This window comes from Ambystoma mexicanum, chromosome 9, assembly GCF_040938575.1.
Source record: "Ambystoma mexicanum isolate Mex_15411 chromosome 9, UKY_AmexF1_1, whole genome shotgun sequence".
NCBI classification, from domain to species: domain Eukaryota; kingdom Metazoa; phylum Chordata; class Amphibia; order Caudata; family Ambystomatidae; genus Ambystoma; species Ambystoma mexicanum.
In genome coordinates, this window is record NC_090931.1 from 800,934,059 (window position 1) to 800,959,607 (window position 25,549).

The 25,549-nt window shown below is 44.1% G+C and overlaps 1 protein-coding gene across 1 annotated transcript in view; it reads left to right on the forward strand.

The window, feature by feature from the left end:
- PFKL (phosphofructokinase, liver type) overlaps positions 1-24,078 on the forward strand; it is a 697,584-nt gene extending 673,506 nt beyond the window's left edge. The window contains exons 21-22 of the mRNA XM_069615767.1: positions 21,881-21,986; positions 22,099-24,078. Coding sequence (XP_069471868.1) covers positions 21,881-21,986; positions 22,099-22,246 — 254 coding nt within the window. The 3' untranslated portion in view covers positions 22,247-24,078. The remainder of the gene's footprint in view (positions 1-21,880; positions 21,987-22,098) is intronic.
- The last annotated feature ends 1,471 nt before the right edge of the window (positions 24,079-25,549 follow it).

A 25,549-nucleotide genomic window follows, 5' to 3' on the forward strand; every position in this document is an offset into this window, starting at 1 on the left:
AGGTTAAGTACGAACTCTAGCAGACTTTTAAGAAAGGCAATTGGCAGTTTCAGTTAAGGACCTATATACTTTATAGAGGGGAAGTATACAACTCTTAAGACAAGTATGAACTTAAAGACTGTTTTAGAAATGCATGAAAGCAGTTCCGGGGAAGCAAAACCCAATAATACATGTTAGGAGGATCACACAGCTATTTTTTTTTTAATTTTATTAAAATGCTTTGTTTGATTTAACAAACTTTTTATTTGTCTTTACATATATCTTTAAAAATTATCAGACAGTACCACTCTTCTTATTCATCTACGGTTTCTTTAGTAATGTCATTCCAAAATTTGATCACAGAAAATATCAGGCGTTGGTTCCTTCCTTCTAGAAGTTCTGCCCATCTTTCCTCTGTTGTCGATTTGTTTTTCAGAAATTTTAAAGAAATCTTTATATAAGTCTTTTTTTGCTTTCAAGGCTGGACATACCATAATCAAATGAAAGAGGGTTTCTGGTCTAGTTTGGTTGCAAAAGCGACAGACAGCGGATTTGTTATGTGTTTTATCTATCAATGCTTGATATTCTCGGGTGGGCAATATATTTAGCCGAAAGCGCAAAAACAGATCTCGAATATTGCAACAGGGAAACTGTGCCAAATATGATGGTAGTTCATTAAGTGCTCTCACTTCCGTTTCCGCATGAAGGTGCCGCTTGTATTTTTTCTGTACTTCTATTGTTCTTAACCAATCATTCGTTTGTATTTTCCGTTTTGCATATTGTGGTCTATTGAGCAACAATTCCTCTGTGATGTCTTCCGCTCTCATTTTCGCTTTAATTTCATTAGACCATTTCAATAATGCTGCTGTTTGAAAAGCTTCCTTTTTTTCCTTTAGGATTTCCAAAGCTGGTATTTCTTCTTCAGAAGTGATTTTTCTTAACAAGTCCATTTGTTTCCAAAGCACTATAGATTGTACCGATTGTAAAGCTAATTCGAATCTTAATCTATTCATTGGAAATGTTTTAGGCAAGGCAAGAGTTTTCCTCCAAAATAGTGCTTCATAATAAGGCCATCTCATTAGTTGTTGATTAATGATTGTCTCGCTTGCATATGTCAAGATTGGGATTACTTTTTGTTTGTAAAGCAGAATTGTGGCTTTTACTGAAAAGGTCCCATATTTTAAGTGGAAGAAATGACCTTGTTTTGCCAAAGATCTCGCTTTCCCTTCAATATGTTCTTTCCATTCTGCTTCGTTCGCCGATGGATTGATTAGAGCCCCTAAATATTTGATTGTTTTGGTTGACATGATGACTTTATTTTCTATTTGAATCTTCATGTTCTGTTGTGTCTTTGTCTTTAGGGTAATCAGTTTCATTATTCTCGTTTTATCAATGTTGATTTGTAGATTATTCTCCAACATGTAATCTTGTGCTTTATTCACTGTTTGTTGCAATCCTTTCAATGTTTTGTCCAAAATAATAATATCATCTGCATAGAATAGCGTTTGAATGGTTTCGCTGTTGATTTTTGGTGGATTTGCTGTATTGTTTTGAATTTTTTCTCCAAAATCATAGGTAAAGAGATTATAGAGGCACGCGGCTAATGGACAGCCTTGCTTTAAAACATTCTCAGTTGGAATGGATTCTGTCACTCTTCCCTCTTTCGTCAGCCGGACACATATAGAAGTATTCGAATATAGTTTTATTGGATTCAGAATATTTGAAGGGCATCCCCAATCTCTTAATTTAGCCCATAATAGTTGTCTATTGACTGAATCAAAAGCGTTTTTTAAGTCTATAAAAATAGCATACAGTTGTTGTGATCTAGCCATTGCTTCATGATTCATCATATTCAGGAGCAGGAGGTTGACATTCATGCCTATTCGTTTTACAAAGCATGTTTGTCTTTTGGCTTTGGTCCAAGTCTGAGGTATCTTTTTCGTCTTTTCAATTAATCTTAATAGATGACAAGAATTTGGCCAACTATTCTGGGGCCGTTTTTAGGTCGCTATTTGCTAAGCCATCAGGGCCTGGAGCTCTCGAGGAGTTGAGTAAGTTAATGGTACTTATAATGTCTTCTGTCTCCCATTTCAGGTCCCAGGGATCATCATCTCTCTCTGTCAATTATATCTGTTTGTACAGTATTATTTTTGTATAGTGTTGAGTAGTGATTCACCCATCTGCTTGCATCCACTTCTTGAATCATATTCTGTCTTGCAGATGAGATGTTCAACATAGACCATAGATGGCGCTTATTTTTTTGATTAAGTGCTGTCAAAATCGCTTCTGCTTCATTCTGTTTTATCAATGCTTTGATGGCTTTTATTGCGTTGGAATACTTAATCTTTTCTTTTTTTATTTCCATTTCAAAGTTTAGTGCCTTGTGTTTTCGCAATTTTCGCAACGCTTTGTAGTGTTTTTTTTTTTCATTTGAACTTCAATATTGAAGTAATGCGGGTGGATTTGTTTTTGTTTCTTCTTTGATCCCATATGTTGGTATTTTTCTAGGATCCAACCATAATTCAATTTTAGGTTATCTTGAAGCAGCGCACATTCAAAAGTTGAGACTATTTCCGCCATTTGGTTGTGTTTTATCCTGAGTCTATTCATCCCATTTGTAAGCTCAAAGTCAGGTAGTATTAGACGTTGGTCAGTTGTTGCCTGGATAGCCCATTCGATCTGAATCAAATGATGATCGCTATCCTGCTGAATTGAATTTCCAATTGAAGTAGTAAAGTTTCTGATCCTTTCCGATGCAAAAATATAGTCGATAGTTAGATGTTTCACTTGACCAAGTTGGTAACGGTTTACCCTCACTGTCTGTAGGTTGGTTACTTAGAAAGCTGTTTCAGATTCACTTCTATAGTCAATTTTTTTGCTCTACTCGACAATATAATGGGGTCTAAATTCTCACCTTCTTTATTAAATAGATGAAAGTTAAAGTCTCCTACTATAATGAAATCCGTTCCGATGTTAGAGATGGCCACGTTATCAATTTCATCGTATATTGAATCGATGAATTTCGTCTCAGACATTGCATTTGGGTTCCAATATATATTAAATATAGATATCAGGTTGTCATCCAAGGAAGAAGCTGTTTCAGCCTTGTTATCTGTTGCCATTTTGATCGTTACATATTGAGCCCATGGATGTATGTTTTTACTTGCAATTATTGTCCATGTTGTCAATATTTTTGTTAGTATCAACATTCCTGTTGCAGGTCTTCCCTGTTGTGCTGATATTGCCGGATTCATTAGGGTACTATACCCATCACAAATAACCTCTTCAGTCAGACACGTTTCCTGCAAACAGATGATATCCAAATTGTCCAGGAGTGTTGACTGTTTTTCTAGGAGGTGTTTGTTTCCTCTTGTATTCCAAGATCCCAGTGATATTCTACACTTCTGGGATTCATTCATTTTTCGTTGTTATAAATAGGTTTTCCTTCCACTTTGCTTAGTCTTCACATTTGATTTAATTTGTGGAGTCTCACGATAATCACGCCATAGGGTTTGGGAGTGTTTGTAATCTTGTTCCTGCAGCTTTGGTCTTGAATTATTAAGATTTTGAGCATCTTTGATTCCTTTGCTCTGTTCCTCATTATTGATTGATTTATGCTGCCTAAACGGAGCTAGATTTTTTGCTTTTTTTTCCAGCCAATGCCGTGAAACAAAGATTTCTTCTATTCCAAAGCCTAATTTCTCAAACTGATGTTTAGTTGCTAGAACCCTTTGCATTGTAGCTTGGTTGTAAAAATCAATTCGGGGAGCCACCAGGGGGCGTCGAGATGAGCTGAAGCATCTCCGCTGGTCTCCTCCCCAGGGCACCGAAAAAGGAGTTTGAGCCCCCCAAAAACTCACAGGAGAGGTGTTCTGACCCCCCCAGGCTTTGTATGGACCCCCCAGGCACTGTTTGAGTGCAAGCCTGGTTGTCGGAGGAGCTGGGATACCGGAGAACCGAGCTTGCTTCATTGGCTGGGGGAGCTGTGTGGAGGCAGTTTCCCGCTGGCGGCAGCGGCTGAGGACTCGTCCCGGTGGGGGAGGGGGGTCTCCGACTGTTCTGTGCTGTCTCCTGCTGCGGCCGCCGCTCCTCGGTGTGGGGTGAAGGTTGCTGGCTGGGCTGCCCCCTCGTTGCTGTTCGGAGCTCTTTTGACAGGTCGCTCCATGAGATCTAGCCCGTGTCTTCAGATTGGAGCGGTGTCACTGTGAGGAGAGAGAGGAGCCGGCGCTCGATCCTTCGCTGATCCGGAGACGGAGGTCAGCTGCCCTCGTCCTTGCGGCCGCCGTGATTGGGCCCGGAGGGGGGTGTCTGCTGAGGCCAGATATTGGCGGCCCCGGGGGCGCTGGGCTGGGAGGCCCTGGCCCACACTGGATCCCGGCCGGGCGGCGGTTGTTGGAGAGGCTTGGTGGCGTTTTCTGTGGCGGTGCAACCCCCCCACCCGCGGAGGATGAACCCCCCCCCCTCTGAATCGGAAGGGAGGCGAGCGGGGGGAGCCGGAACCTCGTGGGCCTTTTTCCCCGCCAGCTTGACGGTTAGTGCTTTGCAAGGCGGGTAGTGTTTGGGGGAGAAGGCCTGTATCCCGCTCCTCTGGGGACTGTGTGCTGAGAGTGGAAGAGCAGGCTCCCGGGCCCTGAGGAGAGCTCAGCTGTGATATACCCCTTGGTGTGGCCGCCTGGCGGAGGATCTGGTGAGAGGTGGTGGCCCTACCGGCTGTGAGTGGCTGGAGGATTGGCTCTGGGATTGGGCTAGTCTTGCCATCCTGCTGTAGTGTGGGGGAGCGGTGAGGTGCTGCTGGAAGGAACTTGGTGTGGTGGCCGCTGTGAGTGGAGGACCCTTTGGGACTGGAGCCATGCAGGTGTATGCGGTGGGGGCATTCCAAGTCGCAGCAGCTTCGGATCCAGGAGCCTGGACTGTATTGGTGGGGCCTCCGAGCGGGGGAAGGCGAGTGGCCAGCAGGACTGACCTGCGGGCTCCAGCTCAGTGTCTCCAAGGAGGTTGTGTTCTCTTGCCAGAGGTGCCATTTGGATCCCTCCTGAATGAACTGGGCGCTGACCCTGCAAAAGTTTCGGAGAGTGGAGGTGGAGGTGGGGACAGAGTCCACCATGCAAGCAGGGGCCCAGTTGGAGGCGGCTGAAGCCTTAAAGGTGAGTCGCAGCATGGCGGTCCTGCTGGAGGAGATGAGAGGTTTTCGAGCGGATGTCAATAGGCGTCTGGACTCCATGGACAAGAAGGTTGACGCTGTAGAAGACCGTGTTCAGGCGTTGGAGGCCAACCAATCCTCGGCAGACCTGTTCGAAACACAATTTGACATGAGGTTGGCAGAGCTTGAGAAGCGAGAGGAGAGGGTCACCCTCAAGCTGGACGATCTGGAAAATAGGGAACGTCGCTCCAACCTACGCTTTTTTGGTTTGCCGGAGTTGGAGGGGGAGTCTCAGACGGACATTGTAAAAGGAGTAAAGGAGATTGTGAGTTCTCTTTTTGATGGCGAGAACACCAGCGAGCTCACTATTGATAGAGCCCATAGGGCCGGGGGGCGTGCGGGTGAGCCCCGTACGGTCCTGGTGAAATTCCACTATTATGCTGAAAAAGCTAAGATCTTGGACCTAGCGCGCAAGATGGGCCCCGTGGAATGGAATGGAGCCCAAATTAAGGTGTATCAAGACCTCTCAGCCCTCATCTTGGCTCAACGGCACCTTTGTGGCCCGCTCACGAGGTGGTTGCAGTCTAAGGGGGTCCGTTATAGGTGGGGCCATCCATTCTCCCTTGCCTTTGAGCTGGACGGCTACAAATACTCACTCTCCTCAGAGGCAGATATCCAACGAGTCACCCGTGAGTTGTTGGGGGACCCTCCTTCAAAGGTTAAGGATGGGGGGGTGATGGTTTGGACGAGAACCGCCCTGGCCCTTCGGGGTTTGCGGGTCGGAGGCGTGTGCGGGGTCACAGGAAATTCAGAAAAGTGGCGCCCCCGTCCCAGGAGCAACCCTCGTCCTGATTCAGTAGTGTGGTCCTTATGGATCGGCTCTTGGAGGTGGTCCTGAGGGGCACTGTGGATGGTCACACCAGGGGCGGGGTCTGTTCCTTGGTTTGTCTGGTCATTACGTTGTGCCCAGTTGTTGATGAGGGGTTGGGGAGGAGGGAGGTGACCTCAGTTGGAAGTGCTTGGAGGTTGTTATTGGAGGAGAGAGGGGGGCTCATAGTGTTATTTGCTTACATGCTGTGAGAGGCGCCCTGGTGGGGGCGATTCCTGGTGGCCTGGTGGTGTGGCTGGGAGATGCCGCAGGTATTCCAGGCGCTCGGGGGTAGGGGGTGGGAGTGAGAGGGTATCAGGGTTCTTAGGGGGTGTTAGGGTAGGCAGGGGAGCTGTGCTACTCTTCGTTAGGTTTTTGGGGGGTGTTTTTTAGGTTGTTCGGGCATCTGAGGGGTAGTGACTCCAGGGGCCCTTTGTTGGTCTTTCCAAATGTAAAGGTGCGGGATGAGTGGGCCTTCCAGAGCGGCTGGTACTCAAAGGGGAAAGCATATTGTGGCTATTCTAATGGATGATTCCTTGCAGAGGTTGCTGGTGGGGTCCCTGAATGTGAGGGGGGTTGAAGTCCCCAACAAAAAACGTCCTTGGTGGTGAGGGAATTATCTAGGCTTCAACTGCACGTCCTGTTTGTGCAGGAAACCCACTGGGTTAAGGGAAAGGAATGGGCATTGCGGTCTAAAGCTATTCAGTTTTTATTCCAGTCTCCTTATAGGGCCAAGAAGAGGGGTGTTGCTGTCCTGATTTCTCCCAAGGCTCTTTGTTCCTAAGGCCCATCAATCCGATCCGGAGGGACGCTATATAATGGTTAAGGGATCGGTGAAGGGTAGGTTGTTTACTTTGGTGGGGGTCTATGCCCCGAACGAGGCGCAGGATCTTTTTTGGGAAACAGTGGGGGAGAACATTCAGGGCTTTGCTGAGGGTGTGCTGATAGTCGGAGGGGATTTTAACATGGTTCTCAATCCGGATACAGATAGGAAATCCCTCTCCCCCTGTCCTGTCCAGCGGGCCCAGAGGAAGTTAGCGGACTCATTTAGGCAGACCAATGATATGTTGGGTCTGGTAGACACACACTCAATAAAGGAAAGCTGCGTCCCCCTGTTTACGTTTTACTCGGCGGTGCACAAAGCGTTCTCGAGGATTGATCTTGTCTTGGTGGATTCGACATTGCGGGATAGTGTTGTTAATTTTGGTACGGAGGTGGTACCGTGGTCGGATCATGACCTGCTATGGGCTGCTTTGGGAGTTCCGCCGGTGATTCCGGCTAGAGCGCGGTGGATATGCAACGATAGTCTATTGCTTGATAAAGAACTTAAGGAATCCTTATTGGGTTCTATCAGGGATTATTTTCTTCTTAATGATAATGGGGAGGTGAATGTTCGGGGAGTATGGGATGCCTTTAAAGCCACCATACGGGGCGTGCTTCTGGAGATGGGTGCGAGAAGAAAGCTGGAGAGGGGGAGGGAAGAAGCGAAGCTGAGGGAGCAAATTCCTAGCATCCAGCCAGGAGGGAAGTTGAGATCTCAGATGGCCCCGGGAGAGTGGGAGAAGCTTCAGAATCTTAAAGCTCAATTGTCAGCCTTGCTTGTGGGGCAAACGGAGAGAAAGCTGGCTTTTTTGAAACAGCGGTATATGGAGCGGGGGGAAAAGGCTGACCGGATTCTGGCATGGCGTTTGAGAGAGATGCGGAACAGTAGGAGGGTGAATCGGATTAGGGGCCGTACGGGGGAGGCAGTGGTGCTAGATGACGAGATAGCAGCAGAGTTCGGGAGGTATTACAAGAACCTTTATGCCTCGGAATATACTGGGAATGGGACCGATGTGGATTTATTTTTGGACTCGTTGCATATCCCACGCCTCTCCGCTGAGGGCTTTGACAGGCTGGAGCTCCCAATCTCCTCCCAGGAGGTGATGGATGCTATTGCTTCCCTGAAGAGCGGTACGGCTCCGGGGGATGATGGCTTCACGGTTCGTTTTTACAAGATCTTCCGCTCCGAGGTGGCTCCCTTTTTGGCTAGGGTATTCAACACTGCCCTGGACGCGGGTTCTCTGCCCTCCTCTATGATGTCCGCTCTCATAGTGGTGTTGCCGAAAGAAGGGAAGGACCCCGAGCAATGTCAGTCTTACAGGCCCATCGCGCTGCTTAACGTAGATGTTAAGATTCTGGCCAAACTCTTGGCGAATAGGCTGTCCAGTTATCTTCCCACCCTAGTTCACGGCGATCAATTGGGGTTCATCCCGGGTTGGCAAGGGTCGGATAATGTGAGGAAGACCTTGGGGTTAATATATGAGTCGTCAAGGCAAGACTCGGAGGCCTATCTCCTATCTGTCGACTGCGAGAAGGCCTTTGATCGGGTAGAGTGGGTATACATGGGGAGAGTGTTGAGGAGAATGTGCTTTGGGGACAACTTCTGTAAGTGGGTCGCCGTGCTATACAACGGCCCTTCAGCGAGGGTGTTGGTTAATGGGTGCATGTCGCCGGGATTCTCGCTCTCCCGGGGTACGTGACAGGGGTGTCCCCTTTCCCCTTTGTTATATGTATTGGCAATGGAGCCTTTCGCCTTCGCAATCAGGGCCGGACGAGGGACTCTCGGGGGTGCGATGTGGAGACCATGAGTTTAAATTATCCTTGTTCGCAGACGATATCCTCGTGTATCTGACAAACCTTCCCATGACTTTGCCGCGGTTGTTGGGATGATCTGCCGGTTCGGTTCCTTCCCTGGGCTCAAAGTAAATTTGTCTAAGTCATGTATAATGCCTATGGGGGGAGTGGATCTTGATCTTGAAGGGAAGAAGGAGGTGTATGGGGTGCGAGTGGATCGGAATTCCATCAAATACTTGGGTGTTACCATCCCCAGGGACCTGGGTAAGGTGTTTGAGCTTAACTACCCACCTATTCTCGCCAAAATCCAGCATGATCTTTTACGGTGGGCCCCCTTGACCCTTTCCTGGTTTGGTCGGATGGTGGTGATTAAAATAAATGTTCTCCCGCGGCTCCTTTATTTTTTTCTTTCTCTTCCCTGTATAGTGCCGGAATCGTTCTTTGCCTCATTGCATTTGTGTGTTCTTTGTTTTATATGGAAGGGGAGGAGGCCCAGAGTTGGTTTTTCGGCTCTGACTCTCCCCAAGTCCCTTGGAGGTTTTGGCTTACCGGACTTTAGGAGGTATTATAAGGCAGCCCAATTGCGGGTTTTGTTGGAGCACTTAAGGGACGATCTGCAAACTTACTGGACGTACGTGGAAGACGTTCAGGTTCATCCTAGAAAGGTTAGAGACCTTCTGTGGGCTCCCCTGAATTCCATTCCAAGGCCGGTTAGGTCCCATCCTGTTCTTGCAGTACTGTGGTCGGTCTGGAAGCTCTATAAGGACAATAGGCTTCTTTCCTCCTGGCCTTCTCCCTTGTCCTCTTGGTGGGGTCCCCCGATTGATCCGGGAAACACAGTGCTGGTTGGACCAAGGGTTGGAGAGGGCGGCGCAATTGTTCAGGGATGGTTCCTTTTTGGAATATGACCAGCTGTTGGAGGGGTTCGAGGTCAAGCCGCCTACAGTGTTTGAGTATTTGAGGCTGAAGGGAATCCTAACACAGGCACGCTGGGGGGCTGACCTGTCGCGTTCCCTAACTCAGTTTGAGAGGTTTTTCGTAGAGGCCAAATCTAGGAAGGGATCCCTTTCTAAGTTATATAATGTGATCATTTCCTCTGATATGACGGGAAGGCAGTCATTTAAGCATATTTGGGAGGAGAGGTTGGGCCTAATCTTGGACGATCGAACGTGGCAGTCGGTGTTTAAGGCAGTTTTTTCTGGGGAGCTATATACAGCAGCGATGGAGCACAATTTTAAAATGCTACACTCCTGGTACTATCCTCCGATGGTCCTCTCTAAGATGTTTAGGTGGCGTCCCCATGGTGCCCTAGGCAGTGTGTCCAGAAAGACACGTGGTTTCACATGTGGTGGGAATGTCCTGTTATCAGTCTTTACTGGGCTGAGGTCCTTAGCTGGATAAAAGAGATTCTGGGGACCTGCCCCTCCTTGCATCCACTGGAGGTTCTCCTGGGCACTCCCTTGCCCGATAAAGAGGTGGGTTCCTTCTCGAAGGTAATGGGGACTATGCTGAGGGCGGGAAGGCTTGCTCTGGCTCAGAAGTGGAAGAGCCCGACAGCGCCCTCTAAGTCTGAGTGGTTCACCAAGCTTATTTCCATCTTTACGTACGAGAAACTCGCTGCTATTTTTAACGATACTATACCCTCCTTTTTGCAGGACTGGACTATTGTTATTCTTAATGCAGACTGTGAAGCCTTGAAACCGCTTGTTCTCCGAAGAGGGACACTCGTTGCAAGCACCAAGGACCTTGGGCTTCATTGTGTGTGGGACCTCCTCTACCAGCCTGACCCATTGTACTACTGTGCTCTGTGTTTCACCCATGCTCGTGCTTCTAGTACCAGTGACTTCTGGAGGCCTGGACAACCTAGAGTTTGAGGGGGAAGGGGGCAAAAATTGTGGGGGGTAAACTGTTGTGTGGAATTTGTAGTGTTCCTGATTTGTTCTTCCTGGGAGAAATTGTTTCTCTTGTTGAAAATTCTCAATAAAAATAAAGTGGAAAAAAACATATTTGGACCTCTTCCATATATTGTTTATTTGGAAACAGAACTAGTTCTAGATCATCTGATTTTATTGTATCCACTTGTGGGATTGCTTTAAACAACCGCAGAATATTGGCTCTGTTCATTATTACCGTCTCCTCTGTGTTAGCTGTCGTTGGAAATAAAGGCACATGTTGCATTCTGCGGATTTCGAAATATTGGTCTAACTAATATAGGACTTGGTTGAGTCATCAGGCTATTGTTGTTTATCTTCGGATTACGTCTCTAGTGATAACCACGATTCATCGTTAGATACTGTTGAATATTCAAATGAGAAGTTAGCTGCCTCTTCCTCCTCATATTCACCTTGAGTTTGTTCAATAATCATATCTTGGTATTCATAAACGACGGTCAGAGTCGCATCGTGTGAATTAGTTGATATAGAATTATAGTCACTCATATCGTCAGCAGTTTGTAAGTCTATTATTGGAATAGGTTTTACTGGTTCACAAGGTATTTTTTGATTGATTACCTCTAACAGTGCATCCAATGGTTCCATCATTTCGTTCGTATCTACATTGGTAGGCCATTTTTGTTTCACGCATTTTCTGTTGTGTACCCTTTTGTTTTAAAGTCAGATGATTATTGTTGTTCTTTGACTCATCCGTTAACGTTTTCTGCATTGACTTCATTTTTCTCAGAAATGCCCGAGATCCATTCTGGGTTTTTTTTGTCATTTTTTTACTCTTTGGTTTGGTTAACAAATCTTGACCCACTATCCCACGCTTTGAGAGATCAAATATATCAAACGGCGTACAAGATGGTGGCTCATTATTAGCTGGATGTGTCGGTATTGACAAGTTGGTTGGAATCATCGGGATGATCTGAATGTCATATTGTGTACATTGGTCTAATTTGTCTTTTTTATTTATCTTCAGTTTGTGTATGATTTGTTACATGGTGTTTTTGTTCCATCGTGTGGGCCGGTTTTTTTGTTTTATCATCAATCACTTTTTTTGTAATCGTTGAGACAGTCTCCAAAAGATTCTGTTTGTCTACCCGGTCGACTCTTGCCAATTCTGCTAATCGCCTTTGCCATATTCTAGATGTTTCGGCTTCTTGTTTCAGCCGTTCCTGGATAGTGTTTATAAAGGTTTCAAAATAAGTTTGTTTAGTCATTATCATCGCTAACAACGTTGCCTGATCTTTTGTAGAATCAACCATATATTCCTGTATCTTTAAAAACGGAATCATTGCAGTCGACAACACTGCTACCAATGTATTTTGTAAATCTAGCATGGTCGTTGGGATTCTTTGTTGGGATTCCGGTGCTTGGGATTGATGTTCAGTTGTTACATTTGAGGAGAATGAGTCAAGGTCTTCCGTTTTATGTTTGGGTAACAGTTTATTCAAATGCATTGTCTTTTTATCACCAGGTGAGCCAGATCTTGATCGTACAATTGGTGTGGAGGTCTTGATGTTTCTTAGAGGATTTGGCGCGATTACCCCGTCAAAGACTTCGTTTCTTTTTTCCTGGGACTCCATAATGGCGTCTTTCTTGGTGATATCAAGGGATAGGCGAGCGATTCTCAGTGCTATGGGTTTGTTGTGCTCAATGTTCTGTGTCGCCGTTGGTATATATGTTGACTGCCAATGTAATTTAGCCGCTTTGGCTCTCTCTTGTAAAGACTGGGTAAAGCAACTGTCTTCTTCACCTGCTTTCGTCAAATTTGTAGCTATTGGTTGGTCTGAGTATAGTGTACCATCAGATGGGGTCATATGCGCCAAGACTGCATCTCCTTGCATATTATTCATAGGTTCTTCTAGCTGCGGTTTCAGTGCGTAGCTGTTTCGAAGCATAGAAGTGTTCGTTCCAGCAGCTTTCAATGCAATCAATTTTTGCGCATTGTATTTGTTTGTTTTATTCAAATCTGTTAGGTGTTTTACAGTTATATTATCCTTACTCGGCAACTGACCTTTCCAGGTTGCCTCTCCGGGTTTTGCTATTGATTCTACTTTTGGTGTTTCTTTGCTTCCTTCTGTGCTTCTATGTTCTCTATTGTTATCATCTGTTGCAATGATTTCCCCCGTTGTCATGTGAGCAGCGGGGTTCTTGGATATTTGCGCAGAAGATTCCTCTAGCTTCCCTTGCCGCCTCGTTCTTGGTTTTTGGATTTCCATTGCTGGAATCGGAAACACGACTAGGCGTGAATTGCAGGAAACAATTTCCACTTTAGTTGATCAGCACTTCCCACGGCAACCAGCAGACAACAGCGCGCCCTTTACACCACGCGGGCTTTACGCCGCAAGGGTCGCGCTGTTCTGCCTTTGAGACTTCAAGCAGGGGGAGCGGCTTCTGGTAGTCACATGACACAGGTCACGTGTTGCTGCAGGATGCCGCTCGCTTCAACTGCTCTCAGCTGAGGCTGAGAGACTCACGCGAATTGGAGCGGACGCTGGGATTTCACTCGATCTTAGTCCCAGACGAATGCAGGTATTTCCAAAGTTCTTCCCATAGAGTTTTGTCACAATGTAGCAGCCGCACAGCAGACAACAGCGCACCCTTTACACCACGCGGGCTTCACGCCGCAAGGGTCGCGCTGTTCTGCCTTTGAGGCTTCAAGCAGGGGGAGTGGCTTCTGGTAGTCACGTCACACGGCTATTCAAGGTAGGTAAACCCTATTGGAACGCGCAATTGAAAGTAAGTAAAATAACGTATATCGTTTTTAAAGTGCAACCACCTACTTAAAGGTAATGTGAGGGGTCAGTAATGCAAGGCAAACAACTGCTTGTAGTTTTCTCAATATTAGACCTTTTGCTAAAGTAAAAGTTTGCCCTACTCTATCAGCGAAGTGCCTACCTCGTATAAAGGCAAAGAGAACAACTCCTAACATAGGTAAACTGGCCCTCACTTTAAACAAGAAAACATTCAAAGGGAATAATAAAACATGACATAATAAATAATTTAACAATGTTTGCATGATGTTTACCTGTCAGGGGTAAATCCTTTCGCCAGGGTTTTAAAGTCAACTTCAAAATGTTCAAAAGAAAAGTCTTAAACCAGTTCTTGTAAGTTCCAAGTCAAAACCAAAGTTCATCAAACAAATATCCACTGGTGGTAATTCTCCTCCTTTGGATGAAAAGATCCCCTTCCAATTCCATTCAACAAAATAGCACCAATGGTAATCCTGGATCTCTTCTTTCAAAGATTTGCCACAGTTCAAAGAATAGGTATATAACTTCTTGATCTACAACTTTACACGTAATTAGAACCTTTGCATTCAGTATAATTGTCAGGATGCTTCTCTTTGGGTTGCTGCTTTGCTCTTAACAACAACCCTTCTACCTTTGTCTCACAGTATGCTACCACTCCAAACCCCTTCATTGTGACATCCACTGACACTTTATGCACCACCAGAGTTCAGATTCCTACTTCTGCTTTGTACTCAAGCATTATTAGGCATGTATTGACAAGACACTTCAACCTCTACAGGTAAGCAAGGCAATCTTCCTTTCTATAAGTTCCAATAAAAGAGTCTCTTTGCCTCTTTGGTCTTACTGCCAGAAGTATAACCTGCCTTTGCCCCAAGACTGACTTCCTGTCCGCTTCAGCAGTCTTTAGCTTTACAGGTTACTTTCCTAATATTCTTTTATAAGCACCTAGCTCGATTTATTTCCCCACCTTCACTGGCACCTTCTAAGTAATTGCCCAGAAGCTGTAGTGCCACTCTTTCAGCTTCAGATAAAAATGCCACACTTGTATCAGGGGCCACTGGACCGTTAACAACTTCAGATTAGGTGGATGGGTTTAAACAGAGCTCCTTTCAATCTGGAAAGGGTACGCCTCTTGGTTTGAGTAATGCATGTTCTCCTAGTCCATATAACAACTTCTGGTAAAAGGACAGGTCACGATACTACACAGTTCAGTCTTCAAAGGGAAAACATAATTAGGCACATGCGACTACTCTTTAAGATAGATCTGTAACCTTAAAGGGTTGCAAGTGACTTTATTCCCATGTTTTATCACAAGATGATTTCGGGCTTCTCTCGGGGAACACAATTGGCCGCATGCAACCTTCCCTTGATGCTGTATTCCTTTTGTTACTCGTGTATGAGTCAGTTGTATGTTTTTGGAATGTTTTTAACAAGCGTTACTCTTTACATTCAGGACATGCAACCACTCCAGCTATGATAAAAAGTGTTTAACAATGGATGTAATGTTCTTTACTTCATGCGTGAACACTACAGCTTTCACTATTAGTGCACATGCTACAGTTCCATTGTTAAGAGGTGATTTCAGAATAACAAACAGTTTTTACTCTTTAAATCAGATGCAAGTTACTTTAGAGCTGCATACAGTTACCGGCAAGGCTTGCTGAGTGAACCGAAATGCTGAGCTTCACTAACCGGCTTCAGGAACACTGCAGCTGCGGGTTGCTTTGCTTCCCCAACTTCCTCGACCTCTGCTACTACTTTGTGCTCACTTGGGACCAACCCCCTTCTCCAGCATTGGTGTCTTCGGTCTGGCCATGTTAATTGGGGGTCTCCTTCACTCCTCAGTTCCTCGGCTTGCCTTCTGGTTTGTGCCTTGGGCTCCAGCACGATCACAGCTCTGCAATCGCAGCAATTTAGCACATATGGGGGAAAACTTTACCCTCAGCATGTCTTCCTCTGTGCAGCAACAGCAATACAGGTTTTGAGCCCAGAGGACCCTCTTGGAACTTGCAGGTGAACATCTACTGTCTTCACGTTCAGGTATCCCTTCTGTGCTCCCACTTCCTTGTGAATTGACAGCCTTGTGCGTCTCCTGTCCTACTACTGCCAGCCTTCTAACTCCTGCTCTAACTCATGCCTCCTCTCCTTTCTTGTTGGGGCCTTTTATGCCTCACAGGTTTGGCAATTGACTTCAGGAGTAAGACATTAGCTTCAATTGCCTGACTCCTGCAATGACTGTTAAGCCTAATTGCCTGATTGCATCTACATGCCTCTTCAGCCCTCTTCCTCGTCTCAGCCACTAGGATTCTGTAGTTTGTTTCTTCAAAGTTAGGTTTTTCCACTTCTTTAATTCTTTAATTTGGCAAAAAGCCATCAAAAGGACATGATTACAGGGAAAGTTAAAAGGGGGTTCTCCCAAGTCTTACTGGTATGTCGCCTGCCTCCCTCCACCCCTCCCCCCATGTGATCCTCTCCCAGTACACCACCCCCAGGGTCGGGATCAGGAAGCATCAGCCTTTCCCTGGCTACATGAGCAGGGTCCCGGACCAGGTTTCTGGGGAGAATCCTATCAGATTATTTACAGTAAGTATTAATTTAAGGAGACTTTGTACTTCTGTTAACAATGGATACAGTTACACACCAACACATTTACAGGTGGTTACTTTGAACACTTGTTGCATGGGTTTTCTCAGAGGCGGAAGAGGGACTGTAATGGTCTAAGAGCCAGCTGTAGGCAGGTCAGGATAGGGTTCAGATGCAGGAAAATTAGAGTTCCATAGGGATATCTCTTAAAAAAAAGTAGGTATCTGCTTTAGAGTTGGTGAAAAGTGTTCAGAGACTTCACATAAGACTCCCTATGGGCGTTGCAGCATTAGTCCTGGGCGAACATTGTTGGCAAACTCCCAAACTCACGAATCACCCACTCAGCAACACATGATCGGCACGAGACTTGAGGTAAGTTTTACCCAAGCCAACACAGTTCCTCAGCTAAGAAGAAGAGCTTGAAGATGGGTGTCTTTCTGAGTAAGCAGCACAGGACCCGGCCCCTGGATTCTTGGTCTGGTGACTGAAGCAGCAGACACTGGATGGGAACTGGCAACAGCAGTCAACCGGAGAGGCTTCTAACAAAGGATTCTTCAAGGCTTCCAACGGTTCTGCAGTTTTGTCACCCTTTTACAGGTAGAAAAAATATGGGCAAAGGAACCCTCTTTTTTAGGGGGCCTGACTCTTGAGGGTAGAAAAGATACACAATTATAAGGGGGTAGAGTCAACAGGCTTCCCTAGCCAGTAGCGTGATGGGTGGTCGGTAGGACCTTGCAGGAAAAATACTGTGTTGGTAGTTAACCACAGACAAAAATCACCACAATGTGCATGAAACAATGATCAGCATTTATTTTCAAAGAAAAGAGAAGAAGTTTTGTCTGAAGGAATTCTTATGTGCCGTGGCACAACACAAGTACATATAAAAGTGCATGTATACTCTGCACGGTGGTGGGTTAGTAAAAGGTGGTTGCAGAACATTCAGTGTATCGCCATTGTACAGTGAACATTGTTAAGTTGATAACAATCTCTTATACATATTGTTCAAGGTCACAATGTATCAAACAGTGTCTTAAGTTGATAACAATCTCTTATATATATTGTTCAAGGTCACAATATATCAAACAGTGTCGACACTTGGATGTGTGTTTCTGGTTCGGTAATTGGTTGGCGGAGCGCAGGGCTGGTAGACATGAGACAGCGCTGCAAGATGGATACCGAACTGTCTTCAGGACGTGTGCATCAGTGGTCAAAATATGGCGTCATCCTGCAGTGAGATGGACAACTAACGTTTAAAATGGTGAATTTGTCTAACATTAGTGAAAAAAGGGAATGCAAGGAACAAAGACCTACCAGGCAATGAATAAACGCTCTGGCTGTAGTCCATAGGTGGGGGCAGCTGCTTAAGAGGCGGCTGGGGCGGAACTGCATAAATCAGGCGCTCGAGTCTATAATTGAGAGGAAAGACTATTAGGAAAAGGGCATAGAGGTTATGCTCCTACTAAGTGAGGGAGTGCTGTTGGCTGAAAAAAGACTAAAACGGCACAAACCCCAACAGTAGTAAATAACGTGGTTAAGGTGGAAACTAAATAAATAAAGTATGCATGTTGCAGTACGACGTTGTTTCATATCTGCTGTGCATATGAAGAAAATGAAGTACGGCCAGTATTTGAGGCCCTGTGACTTCGTCGGCAGAGTTATCAACCATGGGTGCCGCGACAGTGGTTCTAGATATGGGCCGGAGGTCGAGTGCCGGTAAGATAGTGAAAGGAGGTCCGAGGGGATTGTATCGGACAATTATTGTAAAACGGAACGCAAAAGTGCGGCCGTGAGCTTACCTATTAGTTGGCCAAGTGAACTGTGTCAGTCGAAATCTGTGCGCAAGCGTAGTGGACAAGCCTCGGTATAAGTCGAGGTGTTTGTCAGTGCGCATGTGCCGGGGAGTAATGTCTACGTTGTGCGCCAGTGGGCCAGCCCATTAGGCACCGGTTCAGTATACTAAATCAGTTCGACCACGTTGAAAAACATGATTAAATATCCGACATTGTGAAGCTTACCATAAATCTGGCATGGAAAAACACTGTTTGACCTTGTATTTTTTTCCTCCTCAGCTGTTTCAATCACCAAAATGACCCAGTCGCGGGAACATTTATTGCCAACACCACTGAATTTGTTTAAGAAACGGGGGTTGTCAAGGAAAACCCGGGGTATATTTTTTACTTGTAAACCTTCCGGGATGACCCCAGCTTTTAGGTACTCTAGCATGAGTAGCCCATGTGATTCTGTGCGGATCAATTTCTTCTTCTTTTGTAAGAGAATATCCAAATCATTGAGTGCCGGATCTTTCACCGGTGCTGCCGGTGGTATGGTTGCACCTAGTAGCGACGGGGTGTCTAAAAGTTTTTTGTATAGATCATCGGAGAAACTAACAATATTTACATTCTCCATTTAATGTATATCAAATAAATGAGGCCCAACAACCAAGGGTTGTCCAAAGGGAGAAAAAATATGGGCAAAGGAACCCTCTTTTTTAGGGGGCCTGACTCTTGAGGGTAGAAAAGATACACAATTATAAGGGGGTAGAGTCAACAGGCTTCCCTAGCCAGTAGCGTGATGGGTGGTCGGTAGGACCTTGCAGGAAAAATACTGTGTTGGTAGTTAACCACATTCATTGCCTGGTAGGTCTTTGTTCCTTGCATTCCCTTTTTTCACTAATGTTAGACAAATTCACCATTTTAAACGTTAGTTGTCCATCTCACTGCAGGATGACGCCATATTTTGACCACTGATGCACACGTCCTGAAGACAGTTCGGTATCCATCTTGCAGCGCTGTCTCATGTCTACCAGCCCTGCGCTCCGCCAACCAATTACCGAACCAGAAACACACATCCAAGTGTCGACCCTGTTTGATATATTGTGACCTTGAACAATATATATGAGATTGTTATCAACTTAAGACACTGTTTGATACATTGTGACCTTGAACAATATGTATAAGAGATTGTTATCAACTTAACAATGTTCACTGTACAATGGCGATACACTGAATGTTCTGCAACCACCTTTTACTAACCCACCACCGTGCAGAGTATACATGCACTTTTATATGTACTTGTGTTGTGCCACGGCACATAAGAATTCCTTCAGACAAAACTTCTTCTCTTTTCTTTGAAAATAAATGCTGATCATTGTTTCATGCACATTGTGGTGATTTTTGTCTGTGGTTAACTACCAACACAGTATTTTTCCTGCAAGGTCCTACCGACCACCCATCACGCTACTGGCTAGGGAAGCCTGTTGACTCTACACCCTTATAATTGTGTACCCTTTTACAGGTGCCTGAAAAACAAATATTGCCGGTCAAATTCTCTTCACTAATCTGGTCCTGCACTCTGATGAGACTTCAAGGATTCAAATCCTGCCTCTGGAGGTTCAGCAGGAGTCCACCAAAGTTTCGGCTTGAATCAGACTTCAGAAGACCATGCAAAGCACATTGGCTCGAGCTCCGTGGATATTGGTGGTTTGCAGCCCAGCAAGGTAGCTGGTTATTGAGGGATGGCTCAAAATGCAGATCTTCTTGAGACTATTGGATCTCACCGGCCTCTTGGTAGAATTCATTGCCTTAGCCCAGGTCGATTGGGAGGATGGGATAAAACGGGCTGTGGTTAAACAGGGGGCTTGCTGGTCGCTGGAATTCATTACAGCAGTCTTTTCTTCATCTTCCTCTTTGGATTTGGTTGCAATGGTTGACTTGTCAGCAACTTCTGGTATCAGATTATTTACCAGGAACCACAGCATCCATCACTTCTGCAAACTCTCTCAGCAGTTTACAGAAAGGGGCGGCTGTCTGTCCAATCAGGACAGCCAGCTCCCCATTGGGAACTGGTTCCTTTCAGACAGAGTGAAAGACAAAAGGCTAAAGTGTTTTTGACTCCTCCCTTGATTCATGCTTTCACAGACACTCTGGAGCATCGGCAGGAAACACAAAGGGTTCCCAGCAAAGCCAAAACTTCTACCAGGATGTTTTCCACCTAGGACGACAGAGGAATACCCAAAAAACAAGGCGAATACTTAAAATGCGAAAAAAAGAAGGAAGCATCATTCTAGCAGAATGGCGACCCTGAGTTACATTACCGCGGCTGATTTGACAGCCTTTGAGTAATATGTCTAGAAAGTAATTCAGGTATAACCACTGCCATCAGCCATTCAAGATAACTTGCTATTGTAACAGAAATGTTACCAGGACAGTGAGAAAGGGGATATATTGCATCCCCCCATCGCTCCATGTAAAGTGGGTTGTGTTGGTCTGACAGTAAATGTAAAGGGGATGGAAATCCCACTTTACTCTTGGAAACAGTAGTTCACCCAAGATATAAAGAGAAATTGGAAAGGGAAGCCCAAAGGCAGCCTAACACTGCACATACAATGCTGTGTGCTGCCATAGTAAATTACATACAGCCCAAAAGTTAAAGGGAAGTGTTAAAGGGACGTATACATCCATACACACACTATGGAGAGACACTTAAAGGTCACCCATAAAAAGAATAAAAGACAGGGGGAGAGTGGACAAAGATTCCCACTCATCCAGGAACAAGGGAAAAATGATCACCAAGTCCAGAAACAAATTCTGGAGTTGACAGGTCAGGAGGATTGTTCACAAATATGAAAATCTTACTTAACAATGCCTGTTAAACACAGCGCAGGCTACAAACCAAATCCATCCCTCACATTTAAATAGTGGAAGAAATATGTGCGTTCTTCCTCCATTATTACATTATAAGAACATTAATCTGCAGGCTAGATGTAGTCTGCTGGACCAATGTTGGCTTCTCCACCATTGCCGGCCAAACCATGGAAGCAATACATAAAAGCAAAGTGTCTCTCCTCCGTTTTGTTTACCCTGATGCAGACTTTATTTAAAATGGTTGCTGTTTCCTTAGTGAATCACAGTAATGTTTGGGATTAAGCCTCTGTTCTTTGTAGGGCTGTGCCGAATAGCATATTTAGTATTCGGCCAAATACCAAATAGTTTGTCAACTATTCGGCCGAATATGAATCCGAATAGTTCCTTTATTTAATAAATCATGTTCGAACTTGAAAAAACACTTATTAAAAAAACAAATAAAGCACCATTTTAAATGCATTCTATACTTTTATTTCTCTTCATTGTAATTAATGTAGCATCTTGCCACTACCTTTGAATCAGATGCATTGCATTCTCTATTCAGTTGCAAAGTCGATGCGGTCGAGTATAAAATGGTTCATGTCGGCTCATGCAGGACACAAGTCGAGAGGAAATCTGAATTGGATCTCACAACTATTCACCCCACCCAAAGAAATGCTGCTCACTTTTCACTTATCCTCGCCACTCCTTCTCGCCAATACACAAACATATGCAACTTAACATTCCTGATAAAATATCAGATAATGTTAAACTCAGAACTCAAGTCTTTAAAAAAAGAAAAGGGGGGACTATGATGTACGCAATGGGAAGTGACATGAGAGGAACTGAAAGTATCCTAAAGTGAAATATGCACATTTCTTTCAGTTTGCATATAAACATCTGCCAAAACAAAAGATGTTCCTGTATTGTTGCAGGCTAAGCATAAAATGAGCACATTTTTATGTCTAGGAATCTGTAACAAAACATGCCCTAAATAGCAGATTACAATATAAGATATTTTACAGCTGTGTGATAGAAATTTGTCTGGTTTGTGACTAAGTGTATGGTCTAATTCTATTTACTTTTGCAAGCTGAAGTCTATATTTGCCTTTCTGAGTTCTTGTTGCATTGTATTCAAATGAGAATGTCAAAGTATTCGGCAAGAGCCGAATAGCAAGAAACTATTCGGCTGGAGCCGAATGGCTTTTTTTCAGCCGGAATTCGGAAGAATACTTACTTGAAGCCGAAGTTCGGTACACCCCTAGTTCTTTGCCCCCATCAAAGGGAGATCTGTGGAGACTTTGCTTTCTATAAATTGAAGACACTAATAACACAAATGGATGTGTGTCTTGTAACATATCAATGTTTTGTCTTCACAGGACGTGTTTTTGCAAACTCTGCAGACTCTGCTTGCATGGTTGGATTACGGAAGAAAGGAGTCGCCTTTACACCAGTTACCGAATTGAAGGAGATGACCGATTTCGAGTATGTACAACCATGGAGGCCATTTTCCATGGTGGAGTGTGTTCGTGAATACTGTCCTATTATGCATCAACGCAGAACATGTGTGAGAATTATTCTTTCTTTTTAATTATAGGCATCGAATGCCAAAAGAGCAGTGGTGGCTGAAGTTGGTTCTGATGCTGAAGATGTTGGCAAACTATCAGATCAGCCTCACAGAAATAGTTCCTGGGAAGATTGAACATGTGACGCGCAGGACCCTGAGCATTGAAAAGGGATTTTAGTTCTGTAGTTCTCCAAGGAAATTATGTGGGTTGCAACTTATAATTGTAATCAGAATTTTTAATTCTTGGATCACTGCTGGTGCCCCTGTATAGCACTGAGCCTTGGAGACAGAAGGAGTATTTTCTTCTACAATTTTCATCATGCCAGCTTGCCATCAAACTCCTACCCTAATCCTCTTCATAACATACATTTAAAGTGAGTTTTATCACAGAAATTAAATGAGCGCTCCTAGATTTCCCATACCAAGTACTTGATAAACTATGCTACTGATTTATAGCGAATTGTCAGTGTTAATATTTATTAAAAAAACTTATATGAACACGATTGTCCTTTAAAAAAATCAGTGTGCAAGGATGACTGTGACAATCCACATGTTGTATTGACATGCAAACAAATGCAGTTTATTGTAATGATGGGTTAATAGAGGCGTAACCAGTTTAAGGTTTGTAAAAATGTGGTCAGTCAAAACGAGTAAACCGGTTAGTGTGAATAGATTTACCATGTGTCTACCTCTGGGGAAGAGATGGAGAGTTTATGATTGTAAAGACGCCAACATTTTCTTTTTCAAATGATCTGTTCAAAACCGCAGTTCCAAATTGTTCCTATGTGATATTTCCGCATATTAAATGGCAAACATAAAAAAAGACCAATTTGGGTTTTTTCCAGCCGTTTTTGTGCAGCCTTATCACACTTCAATGACCCATCCGTTAAAAAGCTATTTTTTGTTTCACTTGGTGCTCCTAAATTGCAAGAGGCAGCCCCATTCAAATGTCCTAAATGTGAACCCAATGTTGAGTGCTGGGGAGTCACTCCGTCTAGTCCATAGGTTCTTGGGCATGGAGCAGTGTGCACTCTTTAACATTGGCAATCGTGAAGAAGTTTAGATGTTCCTGAGCTGCCCGTTCATAGGATCTTTCATGTGGGAATTAAATATTAGACGCTGATCCCACATTTGAAAAACTGTCCAATGTAAGAATCTAGATTATTTCATGCGTATACAGTTGTTTTTCCGAAGTAAATTACTTGGTTGTAATTTACTTTGACATTCATTTGTGGGGCTGTACATTCTTAAGTGTTTTGAGGGTTTGGGGTGTAAGGAGCGAGGGTTTGAGGGTGGTATTTGCGGGGCAATGGGTTCTATGGGGGAACCACAGTTAAAAAAACGAATAATGTTGAAGTTTTAGCGAGGTAATTTTACTTTGGCAAAACCACATAGAACCACTCATTCACTTTGCAGTCTCCCGCTCTTTGCATCATCTCCTCGAACAACAAAAACTAGCATTGCGGCCTACTACAGTAAAAGCCATGTTGATCAAATCCACCCGCAAAGTGCATTCTAGCTACTAATCCTGATCGGTTTTTTTCCCATCATTGGTACAAATGAAGCCTGCCTATTCTTAAAGACGGTATACCTTATAAAAAAGAGAAAAGACAAGCTCTCCCTCCGCAAAATGTTGATTTTGTTTTAACATTGTTTTTTTCTACACTATCCTCCTAATGTTAAGCAGTTGACACTTCAGCGTTCTTTTTTTTAATAATGAAAAAAATCTTATTGACCATTAAGTATCTTACCAATAGTGACCATGACATTACATAATAAAGGCGAGCATTCTTTTTTTACAAAAATGTAATTGAACTTGGCGAGGAAAATATGACTAAGCCACAGGATTAGTTAAGGTGTTTGTTAGGTGCACACAATACTAATAACTCTTTTTGGTGTAGTATTGTGGTTCCTCAGTCTGCACAACTAGTATTTTAAATGTCTACATTGAAGTATTATACTGTATTATGTCTTTCAATGTATAGTTGATTAAATCATGACCAAATCTTACCATATTATTTTGTGATGCCTTGTTTCCCATAAACAGCTTTCTTTCATGTATAGAATCTACATCCTGTCACCTATCTCTAAAGTCTATTTGGATTTGCTAAATGAATGCTACACATCTAATGTTTTGTTGCTAACTTGTATGAAATGTCCCCATGCTTTTTCCCAACAGTCCCAGTAATGTTGATTACGTAACATTGACCTCCAAAGTGAATCCACCCAGTCCAGAACAATAACTGTTGCAAAGCCTGCACTCCAGCCTTTCAGAGGCAATGTCTGCCACATCATTGGCCTATCTGAGTGGTTTTTCCATTGCAGGTTGGCTTTTTGCAGAGATTTCTCCAAAGTGTCAACTTTCCTTTAAGATCTAGGGGTTTGATGCTAGATTTTCTTTCTTTTTCAGACTGGTTACTGTTATTCTCTGAGCAATTTCACAATTAAAGCCAATTTGTACTAATCTGGGCCCGCGCTTTAAAAAGGTTTACATAGAATCTGTACTTGCCTGGCAACTGATGCTATCAAAAACTGAAAAAAACATGAAAACCATGAAAAAAGCCCCATCCTGTAGAAAGGATGTGTTGTGTTATTAGTATGGTGTTCTAAATTAAAATTCTAATTCGTTGTGTAACAAATATTGTTTCAAGATGTGAAAATCATAACTAAATAGTGCGATTTGATAAGACCCAGCAGCTGGTCCCGCAATTATGTTAGCCTTACCAGACGATTATACCCTACTAAGACTTGATCGCACCACCTCTCGAGGTGGCGGTCTTGCCATTGTAGCCAAAACCAAACTAATATTGAAAATCTCTCCACCCATTAACACAGGATCATGCGAATCATTAACTGCGAAGCTAACCTTATCTAATACAGTCTGTATCTATTCACCTTATCTACTTGCCCCTTAGGATCCTTTGAAGAAGACCTCACAAACATCCTCAAGAACTCCTCCCAAAGCAGCTTACTAGGAGACTTTAACCTTGGTCTCAGTGACCCCTCCGATGCCAATGTCACTCTAATCAACAAGACCTTCGAGGAATTAGGTTTTATCCAGAAGATCTCAGTTCCCACCCATATCAAAGGCAGAACACTCAGTTGGCTAGCTGTGCATAATTGCCCAATGCTAGTCTCATCTATAATGCCACAGCCTTGGACGGACCACTATTTGATCACATTCTCATTAGAAGCTATATCCTCGCAACCTGACAGTATAGCTCCAGCTGTCCAGACCAGAAACAAAAATAACATTACTCCTGAGAATCTCATCCCCTTAATCCTACCTACCCTTAACGCCATTCCGGACCTCACAGATCCCTCCACCATGGTAGACCTGTATAATAAAGTAATGCTATCCTCTCTTGATATCATGGCACCTCTGAAGATGAGAAAGAGCAAACCTCGCAAACATGTGAATACTTGGTTCTCTCTCCATCTTAAGGCTATCAGAAAGGAGATAAGAACTGTCAAAAAATTT